This window comes from Ochotona princeps, chromosome 2, assembly GCF_030435755.1.
Source record: "Ochotona princeps isolate mOchPri1 chromosome 2, mOchPri1.hap1, whole genome shotgun sequence".
NCBI lineage: Eukaryota > Metazoa > Chordata > Mammalia > Lagomorpha > Ochotonidae > Ochotona > Ochotona princeps.
Genome location: NC_080833.1, coordinates 103,912,496 through 103,939,823, shown reverse-complemented (window position 1 = coordinate 103,939,823; position 27,328 = coordinate 103,912,496). Strand labels below are relative to the sequence as shown.

The following is a 27,328-nucleotide window of genomic DNA, read 5'->3' as shown; positions in this document are numbered from 1 at the left end:
TCCTCACTTTAGCTCCACTAGCAATTGCATGGGATCTTGGACAACTTCCACTACTTCTCTTAAGTACACTTTCCTCATGTACATGTAAAACCCTCATGTCTATTTTTAAAACGAAGTGGTCCGACACATGGTCTCTGTGAATCCTCTCACTGGTGTCTGCAGTTCTTCCCAGGACTTGCATCCAGGTCTGTATTTCCTCAAGTCCCGCCCACGGATCTGGCCGGCTTTCTAGTACCCGCCACCAAGCTCCCCGAGACGCGCTGGCTTCTCCAATGTAGAGAGTATCGCCTTTTCTCTTTGCAATTGGTTCTCGGTCCCCCCATCCTCCTCAGCAACTTGCCTATGGCGGAGCCGGAGCCCACCCTCTCCCGCCCCTCGCCGGTGATTGGCATGAGGCAGGGGTCGTCCCCGCCCCCACTTGACTGGCGGCCGGGCCCCGGCACCGCCCTCAGTCCCCGGGCTCTGCTGACGGGGGTGGCTGGGACCGTTAGCTCGCCAGCCTGGCAGGCTGCGGGCCACTGCTCTGCTGGCAGCCGGGATGGAGACGATGCGAGCTCAGAGGCTGCAGCCTGGAGTGGGTACCGGCGGCAGGGGCACTCTTCGAGCGCTGCGGCCCGGCGTGACCGGGGCTGCCGCCGCCGCCGCCACACCCCCAGCGGGCCCCCCGCCGGCCCCGCCGCCCCCCGCACCGCCCCCGCCGCCGCTGCTTCTGTCGGGGGCCCCAGGGCTGCCCCTGCCCCCCGGCGCGGCCGGCAGCCCTGCGGTGCTGCGGGAGGCCGTGGAGGCGGTGGTGAGGAGCTTCGCCAAGCACACGCAGGGCTATGGCCGAGGTGAGTCTGTGGGTCTGGCCTCCTGCGGGACCCTCCTCCCTGTAAAGGGGCCCTGCTCTCTCACAGTCCTTTCCCTGGCGTGGAGCCCCAACATGCATTTCCTTTCGGAATTTCCTTCTTAGCTGCATATAGGCACAGGCACAATCGCACAATACACGCATTGAAGCCTTCCACTCCCTCCCCTTTATTGAGTTATTAATAGATTTTCAAGGGACCCCAGTTTTTTGGGAGGAAGGGGAAACAACCCTTTCTTTCCAACCTGTCTCTTTCAGAAATGCAATTCTTCCCGTAGCTGAGTGTCTCAACATTTCTTGCCCTTTGAAAACCAGTCCCCATTGTGTTGGATCCTGCCCTTTATCTCATGTTCAAGACATTGCTTATCCACCCTTCCGCAACATTTCTTCTGCAATCTCGGTAATTCCAGGACTCCATTTCCTTCATCATGGGTTCTTCATCCCTCACTTAACTTCATTCTGAAATTTCGAATGTAACTTCAGATTGGCTGGGAGAAATTAAGGGGTGCTAGAGATTGTGCCTTTACATCTAGAGCCGTTGGGCCGGGCCCTCCCCAGCTTCCTGTGCCTTAGGACTTACTCCAGCGTCTCTTTTAGTATGGGAGCCCCACAGCTCTGGTCTCCCTGTCTGTCTGGCCTTGTTTTCCTGGCCGCTGCCCAGAAACTGAGGATAAATTCCAGGGCTTGGCTGTCTCAATGTTAACTTCTATGGAAAGGAGCCAGGTAGAAACTCCATTTCAGTGAGAAATCATCCTCTTCAAGATGCCTCGTCTCTGGGAAGGGGGATGCAAGGGTTTTCTTTGTTGTTTCTGTTTTACCAGGATAGAATTTCCTGGAATTGGAGTTCCAGATTTTTAGTGCTGCGTAGCAAGGGATGGTAAAGGGTGTGAGATATGAGGGGGTGTGAGTCTGGGAGTTTCAGGACATCTCTTCTGTCTGTTTAACCAGGTCTGCTTGTCCTGGAAGTGACTTTATAGGTTTAACTTTCTATTTTAACAATAGGCTTTCTGTATAAACAGTGACTTTTTTTTTTTTTTTTTGAGCAGGCCTAGCGAAAAGGGCACATACAAACTTTAGAAATCCCTATTGCCAGCTAGATGTATTTGGAGGAAAGGACTCAACCTCACTGTGCTTTTGTTTCCTCAAGAACTGTGATATGAATTAATTGAGATATTGAAACTGATGCATACTGGATATTATTGAATGATTATGATAGCAGACTTGTTGGGTTGTATTTCCTTAGGGAGAACGACATTGTATGTTCTCCTGCTCTGAAATTCAGATGGTATAAAGCTAAAGATTTTAACAAAAATGATTTTTAGATTCACTTTTCTCTGTTGCCTAATGATTCATTCATGTATTATCAACCTCTCCTCATTCTTCAGTTTGAACTCTTGCCATGGATGGCATACTACGAATGCAAAAGGCGAGGATTCAGAAATCCATCATAAGGAAATACTTGCCTTTCCACCTTAATTCCTGGCTTTAAGAAGGCTGTGTGACAGAGTTGCCTGCCACCAGGTGCCAACCTGCTCCTGCAGGTCTGCGAGTTGAGGTCAAGGAAAGGCTTAGCCGTTGGACACGGACCTCTTGTCTGGGTTACCTGGAGCACCTCTAGTTTTGCTTGCAGACTGAGGGTTCAGCAAAAACTCCTTGATTTCCTTAGAAAGGAGAGGGGAATGAGCAGACTGTGCTGACAGAAAGCCACCATTCAGACTCCTCCAACCTTCCACCTCTCAACACCATACTTCTCATTATTCTTGAGTTTCTCATTTCCAGTTTGAGTGCCCAGCCAGTACTTAAGGACAATTTGGCAGCAAATTCAGCTTCAGGCAAGCAAAAATCTCTGCCGATTTGGCTCGGAAGTCCTTCCCCACATGGAATCACTTATTCTACTTTGATTAATAGGCAAAGCTGCTGCTGGCACATACCCACGTACCCTTGTGACTGATGGCACGGTATTTGGGAGGATACAATTTACTTCGGTCTCTGCCCAAACCATTCCCAGGTTCAGTAAGACTTCACTGCATCATCTTCAACTCATACCCTTCTTCTTCTTGGCTGCTCAAAAATAACTTTTCCCAGTCATAATCTTTGGATTTACCTTCATGCATAGAGGACTTCAGTATTTTTGTTAAAAACTCTTCTATTGTTTGACCCATTTGTCTTTATCTCTTCACACTCCCACTCATCCAAGATAAGCAGAGCTCCCTATGCTGAAGGGTCTTCATCAGTTTATAATGCATAGGATTGGAGATCAAGAGAGCCTAGCCTTGTTAAATTGTGTGATCTTGGCAAAGCTGCTTCATCTCTGCATGCCTCCTCTGTTCTGTTCATTGAACAGATATTTATGGATCACCAGTTGCGTGGTCATCAAGGCAGATATTTAGTCCCCATCTGGATGGAGCTCATAGTCTGCTTTTACAGAACATGTGTGAAGATTCATGGCACAGAAAAGGGAGATCATGCAATAGAAGGGAGGCTGGCTCTGGGGCCAAGTAAATGATTCCATATCTTAGTTCTGCTACTTCTGGCTTGTTTCTTAAATCATTTATTTTGTGAAATGGGTATTATAATATATCTCTTGATAGTTTCTTGTGAATTAAGTGAGGTGAGCAATACAAAGCTTGTAGCACACAGTGCTCAACGAGTAGTTGCTAATATGCATTTTGAAATACTTTGAGAATCTTGTGTGTAATAGGCATTGGTATTACCATTTCCTTTGCCCTCTTTTTCCTCTGTCAACCAGTCCCCTTCTCCAAGGTGACATCTGGCAGTTTGTGAACTGTGTGATTGAATAAGTCATGTTCCTTGCCCTGGTAAGTCTTCAGGCCTACTTTGCTTTATAATATGGCTACGTGACAAGATTTTGCCCAGCTAGTCCACTTGGCTGAACAAGTGAATCTTGTGTAGTGTTCTCTGTTTAGTTGTTCAGTTGTTTCTTTTCCTTAGAATCATGGCTGGCTTTTTCCCTGTAAGTGACTGAAGCCAAACTATTTAGTGAAAATATTTGTGGTTTTTGGAAATGTGGACAAATCCCTGTGTGAATTTCCTGTGGCTACCATAACAAACCATCACAAAATTGGTGACTTGAAATGCCAGAAATTTTTTCTCTCCTTGTTTTGGAATCAGAAGTACAAAATTGACACCACAGGGCCCAGCACGATAGTGTAGTGGTTAAAGTCCTCGCCTTGCACACCCAGGATCCCATATGGGCACCGGTTCTAATCCTGGAGGCTCCACTTCCCATCCAGCTCCCTGCTTGTGACCTGGGAAAGCAGTTGAGGACAGACTAAAGCTGTGGGACCCTGCACCCACATGGGAGACCTGGAAGAAGCTCCTGGCTTCGGATCGGCTCAGCTCTAGCCGTTGCAGTCACTTGGGGAGTGAATCATCAGACGGAAGATCTTCCTCTCTGTCTCTCCTCCTCTCTGTATATCTGCCTTTCCAATAAAAATAACAAATCTTTATTAAAAAAAACCTAAAAAACAAAATTGACACCACATGTTCCCCCTGAAGCTCTAACAAAGAACCTAGTCCTGGCCTCTTCCAGCTTTTGGTGGCTGCTAGCATTCTCTGGTTCATGACTATTTCATTCTGATCTCTGCCTCCATAGTAGAAAGTTCTGCCTCATGCCTGTTTCTAGTCTGTTTTGTTACATCTGATTTCCTTTTATAAGCATTTAGAGCCCATCCTGATAATCCAGGATAATCTCCCCATCTCAGATTCCTTAATTAAACACTGCAAAATCTTTGCCTTATAAGGTAACATTTGTAGGTCTTGAAGATTAGGATATAGACAGTTTGGCGGAGGGTATTGTTCAGCCTGTCACAGTCCATCCCAGAGTCGCTGGTACTCCCATTTTCCCACAGAGATTGTAATACTGTGGGCCATTCATGGGACTCTTCTAAAAAGTAGAATTTAAACTATCAGATGAAATATTGCCATAATAATGGCTTCCTTCTCAGTCATAAAATGTGAGGTAAGCTGGATTAGCCTGTTTCCAACATCCTTTATGATCACAGGGAGTTTTTTACTCACCTCTCAATTTCACCATCTATTTATTATCTCTTTATCCCTGCTCCCTTGCCACAAAATTGCATTTATTCTTTTTTTTTTTGAAGATTTATTTTATTTTTATTACAAAGTCAGATATACAGAGAGAGGAGGAGAGATAGAGAGGAAGTGGAGCTGCCGGGATTAGAACCAGCAACCATATGGGATCCTGGCGCATTCAAGGCGAGGACCTTAGCCACTAGGCCACGCCACCAGGCATGCATTTATTCTTATGACATAAAATGTTAATTATAGTTTCATGTGTGGTTTCAGTGTTTTTCTTCTGGTAAATAAATAACCTCATTCCATTTAAACATTCATCTATTATTTTTATGTCCTAGGATAAAAGTCAAATTATTGTTACTGTTCCACATAATGGCATAAACACTTAAATATTACTCATTATCCTGGTCTTTCTTTTCCTTTCAGCCCTGCATCTGTCAGTGACTTCCAAAAAATAAACGTAGCTATCCTATGTGTACGTCTCCCGCTCACTCTTCTCTGTCCGTTTGTAAACCATTATATCTGTCATGGACTGAATTTTGGACCTAGGATCAAGATTGGAGAAAACATTAATTCCAGGACATTTAGACCCATACCCCAACTCTGTAACAGCCCTGTGACCTCGAGCAAATAATTTGCCCTTCTTTAGCTTAACTAGAACCAGATCATTTCAAGCTTCCTCCAACTCTAAAAATGAATAAATCTATGAGCATTTTCAAATGCAGGTCAGTTCATTGATTTTTTCTTGATCATTTCCCCAATTTCTCATTTCATATTCATATTTTTTTTAAGATTTATTTATTTTTATTGGAAAGACAGATATACAGAGAGGAGGAGAGACAGAGAGGAAGATCTTCTGTCCAATGATTCACTCCCCAAGTTACTGCAACGGCTAGTGCTGCGCCAATCTGAAGCCGGGTACCAGGAACCTCTTCCAGGTCTCCCATGTGAGTGCCGGGTCCCAATTGGGCCGTCCTGCTTTCCCAGGTCACAAGCAGGGAGCTGGATGGGAAGTGGAGCTGCCGGGATTAGAACCGGCGCCCATATGGGATCCCGGGGAGTTCAAGGCAAGAACTTTAGCCGCTAGACCATGCCGCCGGGCACCCATATTCATATTTTTGAAATAAGAACCCCCCCACCTCCATCTCCTTTGGCTTTTAGCAGTCATTTTAAAATAGTCCTAAAAATAATAAAATAAAATTAAAAAAAAAAAAAAAACCGTAGTCCTGTGCCGATCTCTGTGCCAAGTGAGATTTAAATGGATATGGGATAGACAGGTGCTTTCTAACAGGACTTTCCCAATTATGGTGGTCTCCTCCCCTTCTTCTTTATTCCACTATTCTCCCCAGTTGTTTGCATGTGAGGAGAGCTGTCAGCCAGTGCATTGTGCTAAATTGCCTCAAAGAAGGAACTGGGTTGAAAAGATCTCAATGCAAAGAACAAAGATGACTAAACTTTCCGGGTAGCAGTGACCTTTTAAGAGCCCTTGCCAAAACCAAGGGTGGGAAAGAGAGTGTTTCCTTTTCATGCTGCCTTTTAATGAGAGAATAAGCATTCTAGAAAGTCAGCTAAATGTAGGACATTAGAAAAGAACGTTTTAAATTCTGGCTGTGTGCATGGGGTGTCTCGTGGCTGCTGAGCAGGTAAGACAGCTGTGACTGTTGAGTAGATCTTGAGCATCCTGCTGTCAAGGATTGTGTATTATTTTCTTCTTTTTTTTTAAAGATTTATTTTTTAATTACAAAGTCAGATATACAGAGAGGAGGAGAGAGAAGGGAAGATCTTCCATCCAATGATTCACTCCCCAAGTGACTGCAGCGGCCGGTGCTGCACTGATCTGAAGCCAGGAACCAGGAACCTCTTCCAGGTCTCCCATGCGGGTGCAGGGTCCCAAAGCTTTGGGCAGTCCTCGACTGCTTTCCCAGGCCACAAGCAGGGAGCAGGATGGGAAGTGGAGCTGCCGGGATTAGAACCGGCACCCATATGGTATCCCGGGGCGTTCAAGGTGAGGACTTTAGCCACTAGGCCACGCCACCAGGCCCTCTGTATTATTTTTATCCTTACAATCTAGAATGGAGTCATGCACCTATTGTGAAGCTTTTGTTAAAGCTTCTTGAAATGTTTACATTTTGGCCAATGTGCATGCATGGCAGCCATGAAAATGGGCCATTCAGCTCTCCAGCTTCCAGGAACATAGCTGACGACCAGCTTCAGCTGTTGCCTTTTCTGGATTCATTGGTGCATCTACACTGAGGTCACGTTTCCTGTATGCATCTCCTAGCCAATGACTGAACACAGTGGAGTATTAATAAAGCACATCCTGGTGAGACATTGGACTCCTTTGGCCTGAGGACTTCCACTAGCTTGGCCAAACCTTTGTGGGACCTGCATTACAGTCAGAGATTCTCAAATCCAAACCTTCTTTCCCTTCCTCCTACCAATGTCAGACTTCCATTGTACTCTGAAGCCTCCCCCTGCCCTCTCCTACTTCTGCAGTGTATCTCTTTCATTGCTTTCCGATCTTGATGGTTTCTTGACAGATCTGAACTAATTAATGCAATCTGAAAGAAGGAGTAAGTCGTTGTTATGATTAAGGGTAGGGGAGTGGTTATGCTGCAAGATACTGGAGAGCACGCAGGATAATTTGTGTTTGGGTCTGGCACGGTAGCCTAGTGACTAAAGTTCTTGCTTTGAATGCATGGGATCCATATGGGTACTGGTTCCTGTCCTGGCTGCTCCACTTCCCATCCAACTCCCTGCTTGTGGCCTGGGAAAGCAGTGGAGGATGGCCCAATGCTTTGGGACCCTGCACCCGTGTGGGAGACTCAGAAGAAGCTCCTGGCTCATGGCTTTGGATAAGCTCAGTTCTGGCTGTTGTAGCCACTTGGGGAATGAACCAATGGATGGAAGATCTTGCTCTCTATATATCTACTTTTCCAATAAAAATAAATGGATCTTCAGAAAAAAAAAAAAGATAATTTGTGTTTGTGAAGCTTTTGTTAAAGCTTCTTGAAATGTTTAATATCCTCAAATCAATCCTTTCCAAAACAAAACGGATCTCATTACTCTGGTTTAAAATCCTTCGGTTGCTTCCCAATAGTTAGGATGGAATCAAACCTTCCACAGCCCTAATCTTGTTTTCAGGGACTACTACCTCATCTGCATTGCGTTCCCTCACTCTTTCTTGTTTGTAGCGAACTGGTCTTCTTTCATTACCTTGATTCACTGTATTCCTTGCTGTCACAAAGCCTTTGTATATGCTATTCTTTTTTTTTAAAGATTTATTTAGGCAAGGTGAGGACTTTAACCACTGGGCTACCACACCAAGCCCTGTGCTGTTCTTTATGTTCAGAAAATTCTTTTCTTACTTCTTACCTAGTGACTTCTTACTCATACCTGAATTTACCTCATCAAACCTTTTTTTGTTCTTTCTATTTATTTATTTATTTTTATTAGAAGGCAGATATACAGAGAGGAGGAAAGATGAGAGGAAGATCTTCCATCCAATGATTCACTCCCCAAATAACCACAACGGCTAGAGCTGTGCCAATCTGAGCCAGGAGCCAGGAGCTCGTCCAGGTCTCCCATGCGGGTGCAGAGTCCCAAAGCTTTGGGCTGTCCTCAACTTCTTCTTCTTCTTTTTTTTTTTAAAGAGATTTATTGTTTATTTATTTGAAAGTATGAGTTAGTGAGAGAGAGAAAGAGGCAAGAGATCTTCTGTCTGCTGGTGCACTCCCCAGACAGCCAGGCCAAGGCCAGGAGCTTCATTCAGGTTTCCCATGTGGATGGCAGGGGCTTAAACACTTGGGCCATCTTCCTCTGCTTCTTCCAGACCATTCAGACCATTAGTAGGGAGCTGGAAATATACCAAATCACAGGTGATGGTCTACCTGCTGTATCACAATACTCCCCCCTTGTTTGACCTTCTTAACTAGATCAGATAGTCCTATAATTTTTCTGTTTACCACTCCTTTTTAGAATGTATCACTTTACAGAATTTATCAGTTCAAATTTTACGTTTGTTTGATTTTATTTTTGTTTCTCCCCCTTCACAGTGCAGGCAACATTAAAAAAGAAACCATGTATGATTGTGTTCTCTAGTGTGACCTAGAATCTAATTCATAATCTAACATGGGGTAGATACTGAATACCTACCCCTGTGGAGTGACTGGGCCCAAGAATTGTGAGATGGGAATAAGTGTTTTAGATTACTGTCAGGTCTGGAGTTTGATTTTACAACTAATTAGTTACTGTCTAATGAATGCTAGCAGAAGTCTAAGACTTCTGGGTCAGAGATAAAGGACTTTATTACTCGTAGCACCACATGTAGCATAAACATCTTATTTGTGTCAGTTTTCCTTGCTTGCCAAGTCCAACATGGATGCTTGCACAGTGGACAGTGTCATAAGGAGGAACACTGAACTTGAAGAAGCTGCCATTTTGTAATAAGCAATAAACAGGTCTGGTTTTGGTTGCACAGGGAGGCATTATCTCATCTTTAAGATTCGTTGCTGCGGGCCTAGCGGCTAAAGTCCTCGCCTGAATGCCCCGGGATCCCATATGGGCGCCAGTTCTAATCCCAGCAGCTCCACTTCCCATCCAGCTCCCTGCTTGTGGCCTGGGAAGGCAGTCGAGGATGGCCCAAGGCTTTGGGACCCTGCACCCGCGTGGGAGACCTGGAAGAGGTTTCTGGTTCCCGGCTTCAGATCAGTGCAGCACCAGCCGTTGCAGTCACCTGGGGAGTGAATCATCAGACGGAAGATCTTCCTCTCTGTTTCTCCTCCTCTCTGTATATCTGACTTTTCAATAAAAATAAATAAATCTTAAAAAAAAAAAAAAAAAAAGATTTCTTGCTGCAAACGCAGTCATGAGAAGGTCTGAGTAGAGAGCAGTCAGGACCGTTTAATCTTAGCATACCTAGCAAGAAAGGGCTTGAGAGACCGACGGAGGAGTAGCTCCCAACATAGAGTTCCTCCAAAAAGCACATACACCCAGGTAAGCCCACTAAAGAAAAGCAATCTGGATGCCTCTTCTCTGTCACATAGTATACACACAGAATTCCAGGATGGAAAAAGAATCTAGCCATTGGTTCGCTCACTAGAAACATGGCTTGAACATGACTCAATTTTCTTGTCTGACAATATTGCCTAATGGTCAACATCATGGGATGCGTAACTAAGACTGACCAAGTTTAAATTCCTGCTCACTACTTTTATTTCTCTTACATGTGAAATGGGGATAAGAAAAGCACCTACCTCATAAAGTTGCTATGATGATGTGGGTAAATTCTTTAGGGAAATGCCAGACATAGGGTAAGTGGTCAATAAAACTTGTCGTGGTTATTATTCTAGGCTTGCTGTACTGCATCAGGTATTGATAATGGTCTGTTGATCTTGGAAACTCTGCCTTCAGTATTTACCTAATTCTCCTTGTGCGTGCACATCTAATTAAGTCAACTAGAGAGGGGCGAGAGGAGGGCAGGCATATTCTGGTTGGTATATACAAATTAAGTTCATCACAGCGTGATTTTAATCATTCACTCGCTTGTACATGGCAATGATCAGCTTGTTGAGGAGTACAGGAGTACAGAGAGGTCGCACTGTGCTGCAGCACAGCACCCTTGGAGGTGTCAACATTGCTAATGTCTTCTCTTTTTGCAGTGAATGTGGTGGAGGCCCTTCAAGAATTCTGGCAGATGAAGCAGTCCCGTGGGGCTGACTTGAAGAATGGGGCCCTGGTGGTTTACGAGATGGTTCCTTCCAACAGCCCTCCCTACGTGTGCTACGTCACCCTGCCGGGAGGGAGCTGCTTTGGAAGCTTCCAGGTAAGAGTTGCCAGTGTAGCATTTACAAAGAGGAACCCTTTAGGAGACCACATGAGCTTTCTCTATCACTTTGGCCGTGAAATCTCTCTTTGCAATCACATGTTTGGGGATTTAAGCCAATTCTGGGAAAATCCTTCAGGCAAGTTTCTGAGTCTCTTTTAGCCCTTAGAAGACCCTCAGCAGCATGCTGCTTTCTTTGAGCCTGCAAAACTTCAAACCCATTTTGAATTTGAACAGTTATGTATTGCCTTGTTCAGTGCATCACACTGCCAGCACCCTCCTCTTGCCCCTCTCTAGTTCATGTTCTGCTCTTTCGTCTATGACATTCCAACTTTCTACCATCTCTTTTTTTTTGTTTTTAAGATTTATTTATTTTTATTACAAAGTCAGATACACAGAGGAGGAGAGACAGAGAGGAAGATCTTCTGTCCGATGATTCACTCCCCAAGTGACTGCAACGGCCAGTGCTGTGCCGATCCGAAGCCGGGAACCTGGAACCTCTTCCGGGTCTCCCACGCGGGTGCAGGGTCCCAATGCATTGGGCCATCCTCGACTGCCTTCCCAGTCCACAAGCAGGGAGCTGGATGGGAAGTGGAGCTGCTGGGATTAGAACCAGCGCCCATATGGGATCCCGGGGCGTTCAAGGCGAGGTCTTTAGCCACTAAAGACCATTGCTGGGCCCTCTACCATCTCTTCTTAAGAATAGCGAAGCGGGGCCCAGCGGCGTGGCCTAGCCATCCCATCCAGCTCCCTGCTTGTGGCCTGGGAAGGCAGTCGAGGATGGCCCAATGCATTGGGACCCTGCACCCGCGTGGGAGACCCGGAAGAGGTTCCAGGTTCCCGGCTTCGGATCGGCACAGCACTGGCCGTTGCAGTCACTTGGGGAGTGAATCATCGGACAGAAGATCTTCCTCTCTGTCTCTCCTCCTCTCTGTATATCTGGCTGTAATAAAATGAATCAATCTTAAAAAAAAAAAAAGAATAGAGAAGCGGGCCCAGTAGGTTATGTCACAGCTTCTGATGCTAGCATCTCATGTCAGAGTGCCAGTTTGAGTCCTAACTGTTCCACTTCTGATCCAGCTTCCTACTGATGTGCATGGAAAGGCAGCAAAAGATGGCCCAAGTACTTGGATCCCTGCCACCCACAAGGGAGAGGGGGATGGGCATTCTAGGCTCCTGGTTTCTACCTGGCCCCACCTTGGTTCTTGCGGCATTGGGGGAGTTAATCAACAGATGAAAAATCTCTCTGTTTCTCTGTCATTGTTCTTTTCAAATACATAAAACACATTTTTAAAAAATCCATCTTTGGCGCCTGCACTATGGCATGGTGGAATAAGCCTCTTCCTGTGGAGGTGGGTGCAGGTTCAAGTCCTGGATGCTCTACTTCCAATCAAACTACCTGCTAATGCACTTGGGAAAGCAGCAAAAGATTACTCAAGTCTTTGGGATCTTGTACCTACTTGGGAGTCCCACAGGAAGCTCCTGGCTCCTCCTGAGGAACCAGCCCAGCTCCAGCCATTATAGCCATTTAGAGAGTGAACCAGCAAATGGAACATCTCTCTATCTCACCTTCTTTCTCTAGAACTCTACCCTTTCAAATAACAACAAAATAAAATGATAAGTTCATCTGTTATATTCATAGTAGTGGGGCCAGGCCCCAGGTCATTTTGTAGTGGACTAAGCCTTTGCCTGCGGCACCAGCATTCCATATAGGTACTAGTTTGTGTCCCAGCAGCTCCACTTCCAATCCAATTCCCTCCCTGCTTATGGAATGGGAAAACAACAGAGGATGGCTCAAGACCTTGGATCCTTGCACCCACGCAAAAGACCCAGAAAAAGCTTCTGACTTTTGATTGGCTGAGCTCCAGCTGTTACAGACTTTTAGGGAGTGAACCAGCAGATGGAAGCTCTTGCTCTCTGTATAACTCTGCTTAATAGTAATACATCTTTTTTAAAAAAATCTTCATAGTAGTCCACAGTGATTTCTTGAGATCCCATAATAGTAACTATCCTTTCTTTTTTTTTTAATTTTTATTGCAAAGTCAGATATACAGAGAGGAGAGACAGAGAAAATCTTCCATCTGATGATTCACTCCCCAAGCAGCCACAGTGGCCAGAGCTGAGCTGATCTGAAGCCAGGAGCCAGGAACCTCTTCCGGGTCTCCCATGCAAATGCAGGGTCCCAAGGCTTGGGGCCGTCCTCAACTGCTTTCCCAGGCCACAAACAGGGAGCTGGATGGGAAGTAGTGCTGCCGAGATTAGAACCGGCGCCTGTATGGTATGCGGGAACATGCAAGACAAGGACTTTAGTTGCTCAGTTACTGGACTGGGCCCTTATTTATTTAGTTAGTTAGTTTTTTTTTTTTTTTTTTTTTTTTTTTGAAAGAGTAACAGAAAGAGACAGAGAGATCTCCCATCTGCTGGTTCACCCCCCACCCCACGCCTGCAGAATGGGACAGTAGACTGGGATGAGCCACACCAAAACCAGGAGCTTGGAATTCCATCCTAGTCTTCCACATGGACTGTAGGGTCTAGATTCTTCCACTGCTTTGGCACATTGGCAGAGAGCTGGTTTAAAAGTGGAACAGGGCCCGCTGGCGTGGCCTAGCAGCTAAAGTCCTCTCCTTGAACACACTGGGATCCCATATGGGTGCCAGTTCTAATCCCAGCAGCTCCACTTCCCATCCAGCTCCCTGCTTGTGGCCTGGGAAAGCAGTCGAGGACAGCCCAAAGCCTTGAGACCCTGTACCTATGTGGGAGACCTGGAAGAGGTTCCAGGTTCCCGGCTTCAGATTGACTCAGCTCTGGCCACTGCGGTCACTTGGGGAGTGAATCAATGGATGGAGGATATTCCTTTGTCTCTCCTCTCTGTATGTCTGACTTTGCAATAAAAATAAAATAAATCTTTTAAAAAAATACATATCCAAGATAACTAATGTTCATTCTTTCTCCTCTTAGAGAATAATATCTTTCCCTTCTACCCATCTCATCATATTGATGGTAGTCACACAATTTGATTATTTTATGATGCCCATAATGGAACCATTTTAGCAATTTAATTTCTGTAACTTTTCTCAGATAATTATCAACTGTGGCCTTTTTTCCCCCTTGTTTGTTTTTTTAAAGATTTGTTATTTTTATTGGAAAGGCAGATATACAGAGAGGAGGAGAGATAGAGAGGAAGATCCTCCATCCGATGATTCATTCCTCAAGTGGCCACAATGGCCAGAGCTGTGCCAATCTGAAGCCAGGAGCCAGGAACTTCCTCCAGGTCTCCCATGCGGGTGCAGGGTCACAAAGCTTTGGGCTGTCCTCGACTGCTTTCCCAGGCCATAAGCATGAGGCTGGATGGGAAGTGATGCTGCCAGGATTAGAGTTGGCGCTCATATGGGATCCTGGCGCGTTCAAGGAGAGGACTTAAGCCTCTTGGCCACTGCGCCAGGCCCTACCTTGTTTCTTTTATGTTCGCTTTGGCAGGTGAAATTTCCCTTGTGGTTTTCCTTATAGGTGACATTTTCAGAAACAACAGTATATGATGGAGTGGGCAGCAGACAAATAATAGAGAAACTTCAGAAGCAAGAAGACTTAGAGTCAGTCCCTTAAGCTGTATCTGCTGTCTCAGAGAAAACCAGCAGCTATAGGAAATTAGGAATTATTAACAGTAAGAATGGTGAAGTAGTGAACATAACCTGGTCTAGCTTTTAATTCTCTTTTGGAATTTTTGCTTATTTGAAAAGCAGAAATATATAGAAAGATAGAATAAGCCCAGAAAAGTCTTCTGTTTGTTGATTCGCTTCCCTAATGCCCTAAATAGCCAGGGATGAGCCGGGCTGTAACTCAGAGCTTGGAACTCAATTCCTAGCTTCCCATGTGGATGGCAGGAAGCATGTGGTATGGAACCATGATCTGCTCCATCCTCAAGGGTTCATTAGCAGGAATACGGAGTCATGAGCTCAGCCAGGACGCTAGCACTCAGATATGGAATGCGAGTGTCCCAGGTGACACCTTAATCACTGCACCAAATGTCCACCCCCCGAACTGCGACATCGCTTTCTTCTCATTTTAATCTTAAATGATAAAGGGCAGCCAACAAAGATGAGTTATAAAGGAATACTGTTGTGGATAGAGATCTCAGGTTGAATGGTTTAAGACTTCTGAAAACCAGGCTTGTTCCATGAAACCTATGTTGGTTATAAATTAATGAATTAATCTTTAATTTCTCCTTGCTTTTTAAACACATTTCCTTGTTTTTTTTCCTTCCCTAACAATCCTTCAAGATTTATTTATTTTTAATTGAGAGGCAGATATACAGAGAGAGAAGGAAAATTTACAGAGAGAGCCAGAAATCTTCCATCTGCTGGTTCACTCCCCAAGTGGCCAGAGCTGGGTCAGGCTGAAGCCAGGAGCCTTGAACTTCTTCCAGGTCTCCCATGTGAGTGTAGGGGCCCAAGGATTTGGGCCATATTCCTCTGATCTCCCAGGCACATTAACAGGGAGCTGGATGAAAAGTGAAGCAGCTTGGGCTCAACCAGCTGGCATGGCAGATAGAGGCTTAACCTACTACACCATGGTACAGACCCATACCCCTAGTTCCCTTCCAACTGCCCTGCTGCTCCTTTCCTTCACTGAAAAGAAAAAAAAATGATGAATTCTTTCTTTAGTCTTCAGAGTTAGACCTTCTTCAGAAATAGCTCCTTTGGCTCACTGCATTCCTGGGGAAAATGCCCCATTAGAACCTCAAATGAAATCCATGGGTTGCTGTTGCGGCACAGCAGGTTGAGCGCCTGGAGGCAGGAAATGATTGCTCAGGGATTTGGCTTCCTGCAAGTCATAGGGGAGAGACACAGATGGAGCTCCTGGGGCCTGGTTTCATCCTGGTTCAACCCTGGCTCTTAAGAGTGAGTCAGGTTGGGCCCGGTGGCGTGGCCTAGCGGCTAACGTCCTCGCCTTGAAAGCCCCGGGATCCCATATGGGCGCCGGTTCTAATCCCAGCAGCTCCACTTCCCATCCAGCTCCCTGCTTGTGGCCTGGGAAAGCAGTCGAGGATGGCCCAATGCATTGGGACCCTGCACCCGCGTGGGAGACCTGGAAGAGGTTCCAGGTTCCCGGCTTCGGATCAGCGCGCACCGGCCCATTGCGGCTCACTTGGGGAGTGAATCATCGGATGGAAGATCTTCCTCTTTATCTCTCCTCCTCTGTGTATATCTGGCTGTAATAAAATGAATAAATCTTAAAAAAAAAAAAAAAGAGTGAGTCAGGTTGGAAGATATCTCTGAATTTTCTCTCTGTCTCACTCAGCCTTTCAAATAAATAAATGTTTAAAAATTTGTTCAAGTGATGTCTAGGAGTTCCAGATGAGTACCTAGAACAGAGAATAAGGGCCTCTGCAGAAGCAGCCTGGCCAGTAAGGCTTTGTTTTAATCATGGGTTCTCTAGTTGAATCCAAATGGCCTTGCCCATCCATAGACCAAGAGGACAAGTTGCAGATGTCTCACAAGCTGGCTAGAATCTGGCCTTTGAGTAATTAATTCTGTTGACAGTTTAAGCAGAAGGTTTTTTTTTTTCCTCTCTAATGGTTAGATGCTGACTTCAGCAGCCTTCATTAGTCTGCATTCAATTTGGTCTGAGCTATAGCTGTTTCCAGTTTTTAATGACTTCAGGATGTTGAATCAAAATTATACATCCAAACATCCCAACCTATTTACAATTAAACACTTGGAAAATGTGTTGAACACAACTGATTTATCTAAAGCAGAGGTGGGGAATCCCATCCTGGGGGCCTATAAGGCCCTCAAAGTCATCTGGACCAGCTCTGTCAAGGCAACAGAAAGCAGGACTTAAAAATCAGTGAACTTACGGCAGTCTAATTTTTAAGCTGATAATTTTGGATGTCCCACAAATGATGTCATAAATATGCACATGATCTTTGGCAGAAAAACAAAAAGGGTTCCCCCTCCCTGAAAAATGTCCCAAGAGTCTTCTGTGTTTCTTTCCCACTGTTTTTTCCTCTGAGGTTGCACACAAGACACATGTTCTCTCTCTCCCCTGCCTAGTTTTGCCCCACTAAAGCAGAGGCTCGGCGGAGTGCTGCAAAGATTGCGTTAATGAACTCTGTGTTTAACGAGCATCCTTCTCGGCGAATCACTGATGAGTTCATTGAGAAGAGTGTCTCTGAGGCCCTGGCATCTTTCAATGTAAGTCACGTGAGGTTGGAAGGGAGCATTGGGGAATGGGACAAGTGACTGGCTGAAAAATCTGGCTGAGAAATCGTTCAAATCAACTGGGGCATCAGGCATGAATTCATCTTATCTGTTTCCATTTCTGTTCTGTTTCCTCCCTGTTGGTCTTATGTGTCACAAGGCCCATGTGTCTCAGTATTTAATCCTGTATCTAGGTTTGTGGGATTTTTGTTGCTATTTCATCTTTTATTGTGCAGATTTTTAAAGATTTATATATCTTTATTGCAAAATCATATATATAGGGAGGAGAATAGACAGAGAAGAAGATCTTCCATCTGATAATTCACTCTCCAAGCGGCCATAGTGGCCAGGGCTGAGCCAATATGAAGCCAGGAGCTTCTTCGGGATCTCCCACGGGGGGTGCAAGATCCCAAGGCTTTTCGCCGTCCTCTACTGCTTTCCCAGGCCACAAGCAGGGAGCTGGATGGGGAGTGGGGCTGCCGGGATTAGAACCAGCATCCGGGGCCCGGCGGCGTAGCCTAGCGGCTAAAAGTCCTCACCTTGAATGCCCCGGGATCCCATATGGGCACAGTTTCTAATCCCTGCAGCTCCACTTCCCATCCAGCTTCCTGCTTGTGGCCTGGGAAAGCAGGAGAGGACGGCCCAAAGCTTTGGGACCCTGCACCCATGTGGGAGACCCGAAAGAGGTTCCTGGTTCCCGGCTTCGGATCGGCTCAGCACCAGCTGTTGCGGCTCACTTGGGGAGTGAATCATCGGATGGAAGATATTCCTCTCTGTCTCTCCTCCTCTCTGTATATCTGACTTTGTAATAAAAATAAATAAATCTTAAAAAAAAAAAAAAGAAAAGAAAAAAAAGAACCAGCATCCATATGGGATCCTGGTACGTTCAAGGCGAGGACTTTAGCCTCTAGGCCACCACGCTGGGTCCTACTGTGCAGTTTTGATATCCAGAAAACTTTAATTCAAGAATTATGGAATTTTAGAGATTTCTCAAAATGAACATTAACCTTGAATTTTGGCTTTCTCAATGTTGGTTCAAAACAATGGCTTTTTACTGTTCTGGTTTTTATACGGCTATTTTTGTGGTCACTTGTCTCCTAACTCTATGACTTTCGGTATTAATAGAGAACCCCTTTACAATGCAGTGGCTTGTTCTTTTTTCCTAAAAAGTAGGAAAGTTTATTTTACTCTTTTAAAAAGGAACTCATGGAGAAGATGTTTTAGTTGCCTTGTGGCACAGTAGGTTAAGCTGCTGCTTGAGAAACTGGCATTCCATTGCACTAGTAGCCCATGGTAGACTGTAGGATTAAGTCGAACCTTCCAATCAAACTCCCTGTTAATGTGCCTGGGGAAGCAGCGGAGTCTGATCCACATGCTTGGGTCCCTGTCATCCATGTGGGAGACCAGAATGGAGCTCCTGATTTCTGGCTTTTGCCTGGCCCACCACTGATTGGTGTAAGCATTTGGGGAGTTGGAATGAGTTGGAATGAGGAGATGGAAGACCCCTCCTTCTCTGTCTCCCTGTGATAGAAATGAATAAATGAATAAATAATTTTAAAAGACTACTGGCCTTCGTCTGTTACTTAGGAACCATCCATTTTTTCCTCCTATTTTTTTGTTCCCATTCGATAGCATCTGTAGAAAATAAAACAATGTTTTTATTAATCAGTGTCAATTAAAATTAAGAAAGTACATTGTGGCTCTTAAATCATCTCATGGTATTATAAAAGAAAACATCAGTTTGGATTAATAAAAAGCAGGGTGGGTAACACTTAGAAGAATTGGCTCTGAATTCACTGTACTGAAATTATGGTTCTGTTACTGTGTAATTCTGCAGCAGTGACTGCATTGTCGGTTTCCTCATCTACCGAATGGGTATAATATATATAATTAACATAGTATACTTATTTGTTGACTGTTTAGATGCCTTTGGATGCAAGTAACAGAAAATATCTCTTCAAATTGACTTAATAAAGAAAGGAAATTTGTCATTTAACATGACAGGAAGTCCAGAAATAAAGGAAATTTCAGAGCTGGTTGAGCCAATGGATCAAGAATGTCATCATCTACTGGCCAAAATTCCTTTTTTTTTTTTTTTTTTTAAGATTTGTTTATGGGCCTGGTGCAATAGTGTAGCAGTTAAGGTCCTCGCCTTGCACGTGCTGAGATCCCATATGGACGCTGATTCTAATCCCAGTGGCCCGCTTCCCATCCAGCTCCCTGCTTATGGCCTGGGAAAGCAGTTGAGGACGGCCCAACGCCTTGGTATCCTACACTTGGGTGGGAGGCATGGAAGAAGTTGGGAAAAAAAAATGTTTATTTATTTTTATTAGAAAGTCAGGTTTACATGGAGAAGGAGAGACAGACAGGAAAGATCTTCTATCCGCTAATTAACTCCCCAAGCAGTCGCAACGGCCGGAGCAGAGACGATCTGAAGCCAGAAAGCAGGAGCCTCCTCCAGGTCTCCCACACGGGTGCGGGTCCCAAGGCTTTGGGCTGTCCTCGACTGCTTTCCCAGGCCACAAGCAGGGAACTGGATGGGAAGTGGGGCCACCGGGATTAGAACTGGCACCCGTATGGGATCCTGGCACATGCAAGACAAGGACTTTAGCCACTAGGCTACCGCGCCGGGCCTCCTAGCCCAAATTCTTCCCATCTCTCCACTTAACTTTCCTGTGGATGTTGGCTATATCCTTGAACTCAGTCTCCTCAGGGTGCAGGTTGGCTACAGCTTTCAATTAATAGAGACACGACTACATTCAGAGACAGAGACTATCTTTTCTATTTTCTCTAATATTAAAAGATCCTTTCCCAGATACTCCCCCAGAAAGCCTCCATTCAACTTCTCAGTGGCCAAAATGCCCATCTTAAAACAGATTTGTGCGACTGGCGTTTGATGCAGTTGTTCAAGATACCACACTGCTTAGGATTCCCACATTCCGCATTGGAGTGCCTGAGTTTTGAGTCCTGGTTGTTTCCAATTCCAGCTTTCTGCCGTGCACACCCTGGGAGGCAGTTGGTAATGGCCCGGTGATGGGTCACTGCTGTACTGGTGGGAGACCAGGCTGAGGTCCTGCCCCCTGGCTTCGGCCTGCCCAGCCCTGGCTCTTGTGGGCATTTGGGGAGTAAATGAGCATAGGGGAGAAAACTAGCGTATGGGAGATCTCTGTTTTTTTCTGCTTTTCAAATAAATAAGAACAAATACACACATAAAAAAAAGTTTTAAATAAATTGCTGGAAAAGAGGATCAATATTTATCTTCTGAATGTGAGTTATATATAAGTCCGTATCCTCCGAGGCACCTAGTAGAGGGGTGATTACTAAACAAGGTTAAGACTGTATAGTAAAGGAAAAGGAAAGAAATTATAGGTTAATTACAAGCAATGTTATTGCAAAGTGCTTAACAAATGTGAGTTATTCTTTTTCCCTTGGCACTATTCCTCTTTTATTAACCCCCCACAACTGAGAATTAGTGGATTTCTCATTGGTTTCCTGGTGGAATTCCCACTCTTTAGAATAATTTTCATTTGGTCTCAGCCATGGATAAAGGGTAATGCTCCCATTTTTTGCCTTCAGCCTTTTCCCCACTGTTTCATTTATCTGAAGGGCAGAGTTACAAAAGAGAGAGATCTTCCATCTGTTGGCGTACTCTGTAAATGGCTGTAATGGTCAGGGCTGAGCTAGGAGGGAACCAGGATCCAGGACCTGCATCCTGGTCCTCCCATGGGGGCAGGGCCAAGCACTTAGGCCATCTAGTACTGCTTTCTCAGGCACATTAGCAGGGAACTGGAAGGGAAGTGGAGCAGCCAGAACATGAACCGGCACCCATATGGATCCTGGCGCGTGCAAGGCGAGGACTTTAGCCACTAGGCTACTGCACCAGGCCTTTGTTCTTAATGGTTATGAATGGCACTATCTTGTACTCTGTGTTTTGACAAATTACCTAGCTTCAGTTTGTCTGAGCTTTCACATTTATAGCCTAAATAAATTGGATCAAATTCTAATTTATTTCCAATTATATTCTAGAATTCCTTTCACTTATCAAGTATTCTTTAATTAAATATTTGTTGAATAATGGAATTAATATACCCATGTTAGGTGTGGAAGTGTGACATGAGGTAGAGCTCCCTAGCTGGTGGCTTCCCAATGGTAGGTCATGCCACTCTTACATGCCCTAGACAGGTTGCCTGTGTGGCATGATGCTGATCGTCTCCATGCTGAGGAGAGAGGCAAGGCCTAGCACAGACTTCTCAGCCCAACATTATTGTAGGTGGTCTAGTCGGCTGCACCGATATAATTATCATTTATATATGCCGTGCATTAAATGGTTTGGAAGGTACTGACAGAGCATCATATTGAACAATTACAAGCAAAAATAAATGATGATTTTTCTCAGAGCCCTACAGCCTAATTTAGAAGATGACATTTTTCCTTCCTTCCAGTGAAAGCGATCCAGCTTTTTGCTTCTAAATCCTTAGTGATGCTTGCTTTTCTAAAGTAAACTGAATTATACATAATATGATTGGCTTTTTTTAAAGATTTCTTTATTTGGAAGGCGGTTACAGAGAGAGGTGGAGAGGGAGGGGAAGAGGGAGAAGGATTTTCTATTTTTCCATTTGCTGGTTCACTCCAGGCAAGGCTGGGCCAGGCTACAATCAGAAAGCCAGAGGAGCTTCTTCTGGGTCTCCCACATGGCTACAGGGGCCCAGACCCTTGAGCCGTCACCCAGTGCTTTCCCAGGCGCATTAGCAGAGAGCTGCCTTGGACGTGGTACAGTTGGGGTTCAAACCAACACCCATATGGGTTGTCAACATTGTAGGTGGCAGCTTTAACCTCTACACCACAGTGCTGGCTCCTTTTAAAATCTTATTTATTTTTACTTTATTTGAAAGGTAGAGAAACACCCACGCAGAGATCTTCCATCCAGTGGTACCCATGGTAACTGAGACTTGGTCAGGTCAAAGCCAGAATTCAACACTCAGTCTGACTCCCACATGGATGATGGGGATCCGAGCACTGGGGCTTTCACCTACTGCCTCCTATGGTGAGCATCAGCAAAAAGATGGAGTTGGAAGTGGAGCCAAGACTTGAACCCAGATACTCTGATATGGGGTACAGAGGCTCCAAAGGATGGTTTCACCACTGTGCCCACCCCTCACTGCAATTTTTGGAACATATGTATTTCTCTTTCTTCTTTAATTTAGAAAAATGCATTTAATTCTCAAAACAATCCTATAATATGAGCCTATGATTAATCTCATTATGACTAGTAGTAGATGCAGTTCACACTCTTAACGTCTATATCACATTGTTTTTTAAAAAATATTAGGGGTCTGGGCCCGCTGGCATGGCCTAGCAGCTAAAGTCCTCACCTTGAAAGCCCCGGGATCCCATATGGGCGCCGGTTCTAATCCCAGCAGCTCCACTTCCCATCCAGCTCCCTGCTTGTGGCCTGGGAAAGCAGTTGAGGACGGCCCAATGCATTGGGACCCTGCACCCGCGTGGGAGACCCGGAAGAGGTTCCAGGTTCCCGGCATCGTATTGGCGCAGCACCGGCCCGTTGAGGCTCACTTGGGGAGTGAATCATCGGACGGAAGATCTTCCTCTCTGTCTCTCCTCCTCTCTGTATATCCAGCTTTCCAATAACAATAAAATCTTTAAAAAATATATTAGGGGTCATATAATAACAGAGGACATATTAAATAGATGGTATGAAGATGCTACCAAGGCATTCCCATGCTTATGGCTCATACTGGTTCCCTTTTAATTAAAACAAACAAACAAACAAACAAGTCTAGGGCCCGGTGCAATAGCGTAGTGGTTAAAGTCCTTGCCTTGCACATGCTGGGATCCCATATGGGCACCGGTTCTAGCCCCGACGGCCCCACTTCCCATCCAGCTTCCTGCTTGTGACCTGGGAAAGCAGTCGAGGATGGTCCAGAGCCTTGAGACCCTGTACTCGCATGGGAGACCCGGAAGAGCTCCTGGCTCCTGGCTTCAGATCGGCGCAGCTCCAGCCGTTGCGGCTCACTTGGGGAGTGAACCATTAGACAGAAGATCTTCGTCTCTGTCTCTCCTCCTCTCTGTGTATCCGCCTTTCCAATAAAAATAAATAAATCTTTTTTTAAAAGTCTATTTATTTATTTAAAAGGCAGGGCAACAGAGAAGAGAGACCATCAGTTGATTTACTCTTCCTAATTCGCGGACTAGGACAAAGCCAGAAGCCAAGAGCTTCACCTGGGTCTCCTGTGGGTGGCAGAGGCCTAAGATCCTGAGCCATCCATCATCTGCTACTTTCCCAAATGTATTACCAGGGAGCTGGATTGAAAATGAAATAGCATATACTCAAACTAGCACTCCAATATGGGATTCAGTGTTGCAAATGGTGGCTTAACTTGCACACAATGCTAGCCCTAACAAAAGATAATTTTAAAAATATGTGATTGCTGGTCCCAGCACAGTAGGCTAGTGGCTAAAGTTCCATCTTACATGCACCGGGATCACAAATGGGCACCGGTTCACGTCTTGGCTGCCCTACTTGCTACCTGCTTGTGGCCTGGGAAGGCAGTCAAGGATGGCACAAAGCCTTGGGATCCTGTACCCAGAAAAGAGACCCAGAAGAGGTTCCTGGCTCCTGGCTCCTGGCTTCAGATCAGCTCCACTCCAGCCACTGCAGCCACTTGGGGAATGAACCATCAGATTAAAGAGCTTTTTTTCTGTCTCTCCTTCTCTCTGTAAATAATAATAATAATAATAATAATAATAATAATACTTTCCAATTTAAAAAAATTATTTTTTTTTTATTGGAAAGGCAGATGTACAGAGAGGAGGAGGGACAGAAAGAAAGATCTTTCATCCGATGATTCACTCCCCAAGTGGCCGCAACGGCCGGCGCTGCGCCGATCTGAACCCAGGAGCCAGGAACCTCCTCCAGGTCTCCCACATGAGAGCAGGGTCCCAAGTACCCCCATCCTTGACTGCTTTCCCAAGTCACAAGCAGGGAGCTGGATGGGAAGTGGAGCTGCCGGGATTAGAACTGGCGCCCATATGGGATCCCAGCGTGTTCAAGGTGAGGACTTTAGCCACTAGGCCATAGTGCCGGGCCTAAGAAATGAATCTTAAATATATATATATATATATATATATATATATATATATATATATATATATATATATATATATGCAGCCAGCACCATGGCCTAGCAGCTAAAGTTCTCACCTTGCACACACCAGGATTTCACATGAGTGCTGGTTCAAATCTCAATGGCCCCACTTCCCGTCCAACTCCCTGCTTGTGACCTGGGAAAGCAATTGAGGAGGGCCCAAATGTTGGGACACTGCACCTGCATGGGAGACCCGAAGAGACCTCTGGCTCTTGGCTTCCGATCAGCACAGCTCTGGTCAATGTAGTCACTTGGGGAGTGAATCAACGGATGGAAGATTTTCCACTTTGTCTCTCCTGCTCTCTGTACATCTGACTTTCCAATAGAAACAAATAAAGTAAATGTTTAAAAAAAATGTGATTACCTTCTGCTCCTGTGGATTTTTGCTAAGAAAATAGACATGGGCCTGGTGAAGTGGCTTAATTGGCTAAATCCTCCACCTTCAAGCGCTGGGATCCTATATAGGTTCCAATTCGTGTTCCAGCTGTTCTACTTTCCATCCAGCTTCCTGCTTGTGGGGTGGGAAAGCAGTGGAAAATAGCCCAAGGCCTTGGAACTCTGCACCTGTGTGGAGACTTGGAAGAAGCTCCTGGCTGTTGGCTTCAGATTGGTTCAACTCTGGCTGTTTTGGGGAGTGAACCAGTGCATGGAAGATCTTTCTTCTCTGTAAATCTGTCTTCCAATAAAAATAAATCAATCTTTAAAAGAGAGAAAAAAAGAATAGACACTAGACAGGTGTGTCCGTTAAGCACTTGAAATGTGGCTGGTGTAAATTTAATTGCTTTGGGGGGCTGGCATTGTTGACTAACAGATAAAGTCACAGCCTTTGATGACAACATCACTTGTTAGAGCCAGTTCATGGCCTGGCAGCTGTACTCCCAGTTCAGCCCACTACTAATAGTCTGGGAAGAGCAGCAGAAGATGGCCCAAGTCCTTGGACACCACCCATGTGGGAGACCCAGAAGACTCTCCTGGCTCCTGGCTTCAGCCTGACCCAGAGCGAGCCGTTGCAGCCATCTGGGAAGTGAATCAGCATATAGAAGATCTGTCTTTCTGTCTCTCCTCTCTCTGTAACTCTGCCTTTAAAATAGCTAAGATAAATTTCCAAAAATCTATTTCACTAATGCTTATACGATTACACTTGAGAAGTAATATTTTGAATGTATTGCATTAATAAAGTATATTATTAAAATTAATTTTATCTGCTTGCCTTATATTAGTTTGGTGACTACAAGGTTTAAAATTAAATATGTAGCTTATATTTCTGTTGAACAGTGCTGCTGGAGATGAAAATCTTGATTCAAGATCTATCTTTTTTTCTATCCTTCTGTTACCAGGGAAACAGGGAAGAAGCTGACAATCCGAATACAGGGATCGGTGCCTTCCGATTCATGCTGGAATCCAACAAGGGCAAGTCAATGTTAGAGTTCCAGGTACTGTTTCACTTATTTACCTGATTGATACGTATATTATATATCATATATGTACATAATATATATATATGCCTTCTATTAATATATTTATGGTATATATGCCTTATGCCTATTAATTCCTAACCTGCTAGGATATTATTCAAAATATAATACCTTTCTTCTCCCAAGGGTATGTCAGAGCTGTGGGTGACAGATGCTTCCTGAAATACATTTTGGAAAGGGTTCCCCATATAATTCTGATGCAACTTACCAACAGAAAAACCACTGCCTTGGTCCTTCATGTCTTCCTCCCCCAGGAGCTGATGACAGTCTTTCAGCTGCTGCACTGGAATGGCAGCCTCAAGGCCATGAGAGAAAGACAGTGCTCCCGGCAGGTAAGAGATATTAACAGTTGCAGGGTCGGACAGGAGGACTATTTTGTGGTGGCTACTATGATAGATATAAGTAGGTATATGATTATCAGGCTGTGAATATAGAAGTCTTTTCTTATATGTGCTCTTCACGCCTACAATCTCTCCTATTTAAGTATTGACTGTGATTTGTTTGCCTACCCTATCTCCCCCACTAGGAAGATTTCCTTGGGAAATTATGGTGCTGATTTTAGTTATGACTCCAAAGCCATGAGTTCCTAATCCCATTTGGGTCAATGTGGGATGACACACATTTTCACTTTCTCCATAATCTTCACATTCCTTCTCTGACCAGGAGGTATTGGCTCATTATTCGCACCGGGCCCTCGATGATGATATTCGCCACCAAATGGCCTTGGACTGGGTGAGCCGAGAGCAGAGTGTGCCGGGGGCACTGTCCCGAGAGTTGGCCTCAACTGAGCGGGAGCTGGATGAAGCCCGACTGGCAGGCAAAGAGCTACGCTTTCACAAAGAAAAGAAAGATATCCTCATGCTGGCAGCTGGACAGTTGGGCAATATGCATTCTTCCAACTGTTAGACACGCCACCACCTACACCCCAGTTTCTCCAGGACCACTCCCTCTTTTTTGATGTCTCTAAGACACAGAACAATTTCTGTATATACTTTCTCAATTTTATACTTTAAAATATAGATTATATATATGTATATGTATAAATTCTACACGTGGATTCCTATTTGCTAAGCGCTTCCCCCTTTTTAACTTCCCATCTTTGGGTATAGTTTCATTTGAAACATTTCCTCTCCTTTTCATCGGAAAGAGCAGCCTGTCTTTGGAGCTTTCTTGGCTCTTCACATTAACTCTGTGTCATCATTTCAATAGCACAATGATTGACTTTGTTCATGTCTCCTTTCAAAGTAACAGGTAGCCTGAATGTGTGCTCCACCCTCCCCCTCATTCCTCTTTTCTTTTGGATTCAAATGAATATGAAGCCTTTGACTTTGGTTTATCTCGAGCTGCACCTGCTAGATACTCCTACCCTCTCCATCACTCCCTTACTTCTTGTCTGCCTCCAAACGCGGCTTTGTTTTGAGACTTCCTTGCCTTGTTAGGAAGAAAGTACAGATCTGGTTTCTTATTTTCAGATCACTCCTGAGAAACTGTCCAGGAACACGAAAAGAATTATAAACATAATCCATGGACGTTTACTGCTTAGCGCTTCTGGGACATATCTTTACTATACCAGTAGTCCAGATTTCTGGATATACTCTACGAGGTCAAAGTTGAAAATGACTGTCTTTCAATATTTCATTTTCACTTCTCCCTTGCTCACTCTACTTAGTACAGTCTTGTATTTAGACCTTCCCGCCCAGAGAGATTTGGAGAGAGCAAAACTCCCAACATTTTGCTCTTTGGAAGCATTACCTGCCTCATTT

At 44.9% G+C, this 27,328-nt stretch overlaps 1 protein-coding gene across 1 annotated transcript; it reads left to right on the top strand.

The window, feature by feature from the left end:
- The first annotated feature begins 279 nt into the window (after nucleotides 1–279).
- On the top strand, nucleotides 280–26,788 carry LIX1L (limb and CNS expressed 1 like). Its single transcript, XM_004581830.2, has 6 exons — nucleotides 280–830; nucleotides 10,564–10,727; nucleotides 16,781–16,921; nucleotides 25,428–25,523; nucleotides 25,820–25,897; nucleotides 26,229–26,788. Exons 1-6 carry the CDS (start codon nucleotides 539–541, stop codon nucleotides 26,469–26,471), a joined length of 1,014 nt encoding a protein of 337 aa, XP_004581887.2. The 5' UTR covers nucleotides 280–538; the 3' UTR covers nucleotides 26,472–26,788.
- The last annotated feature ends 540 nt before the right edge of the window (nucleotides 26,789–27,328 follow it).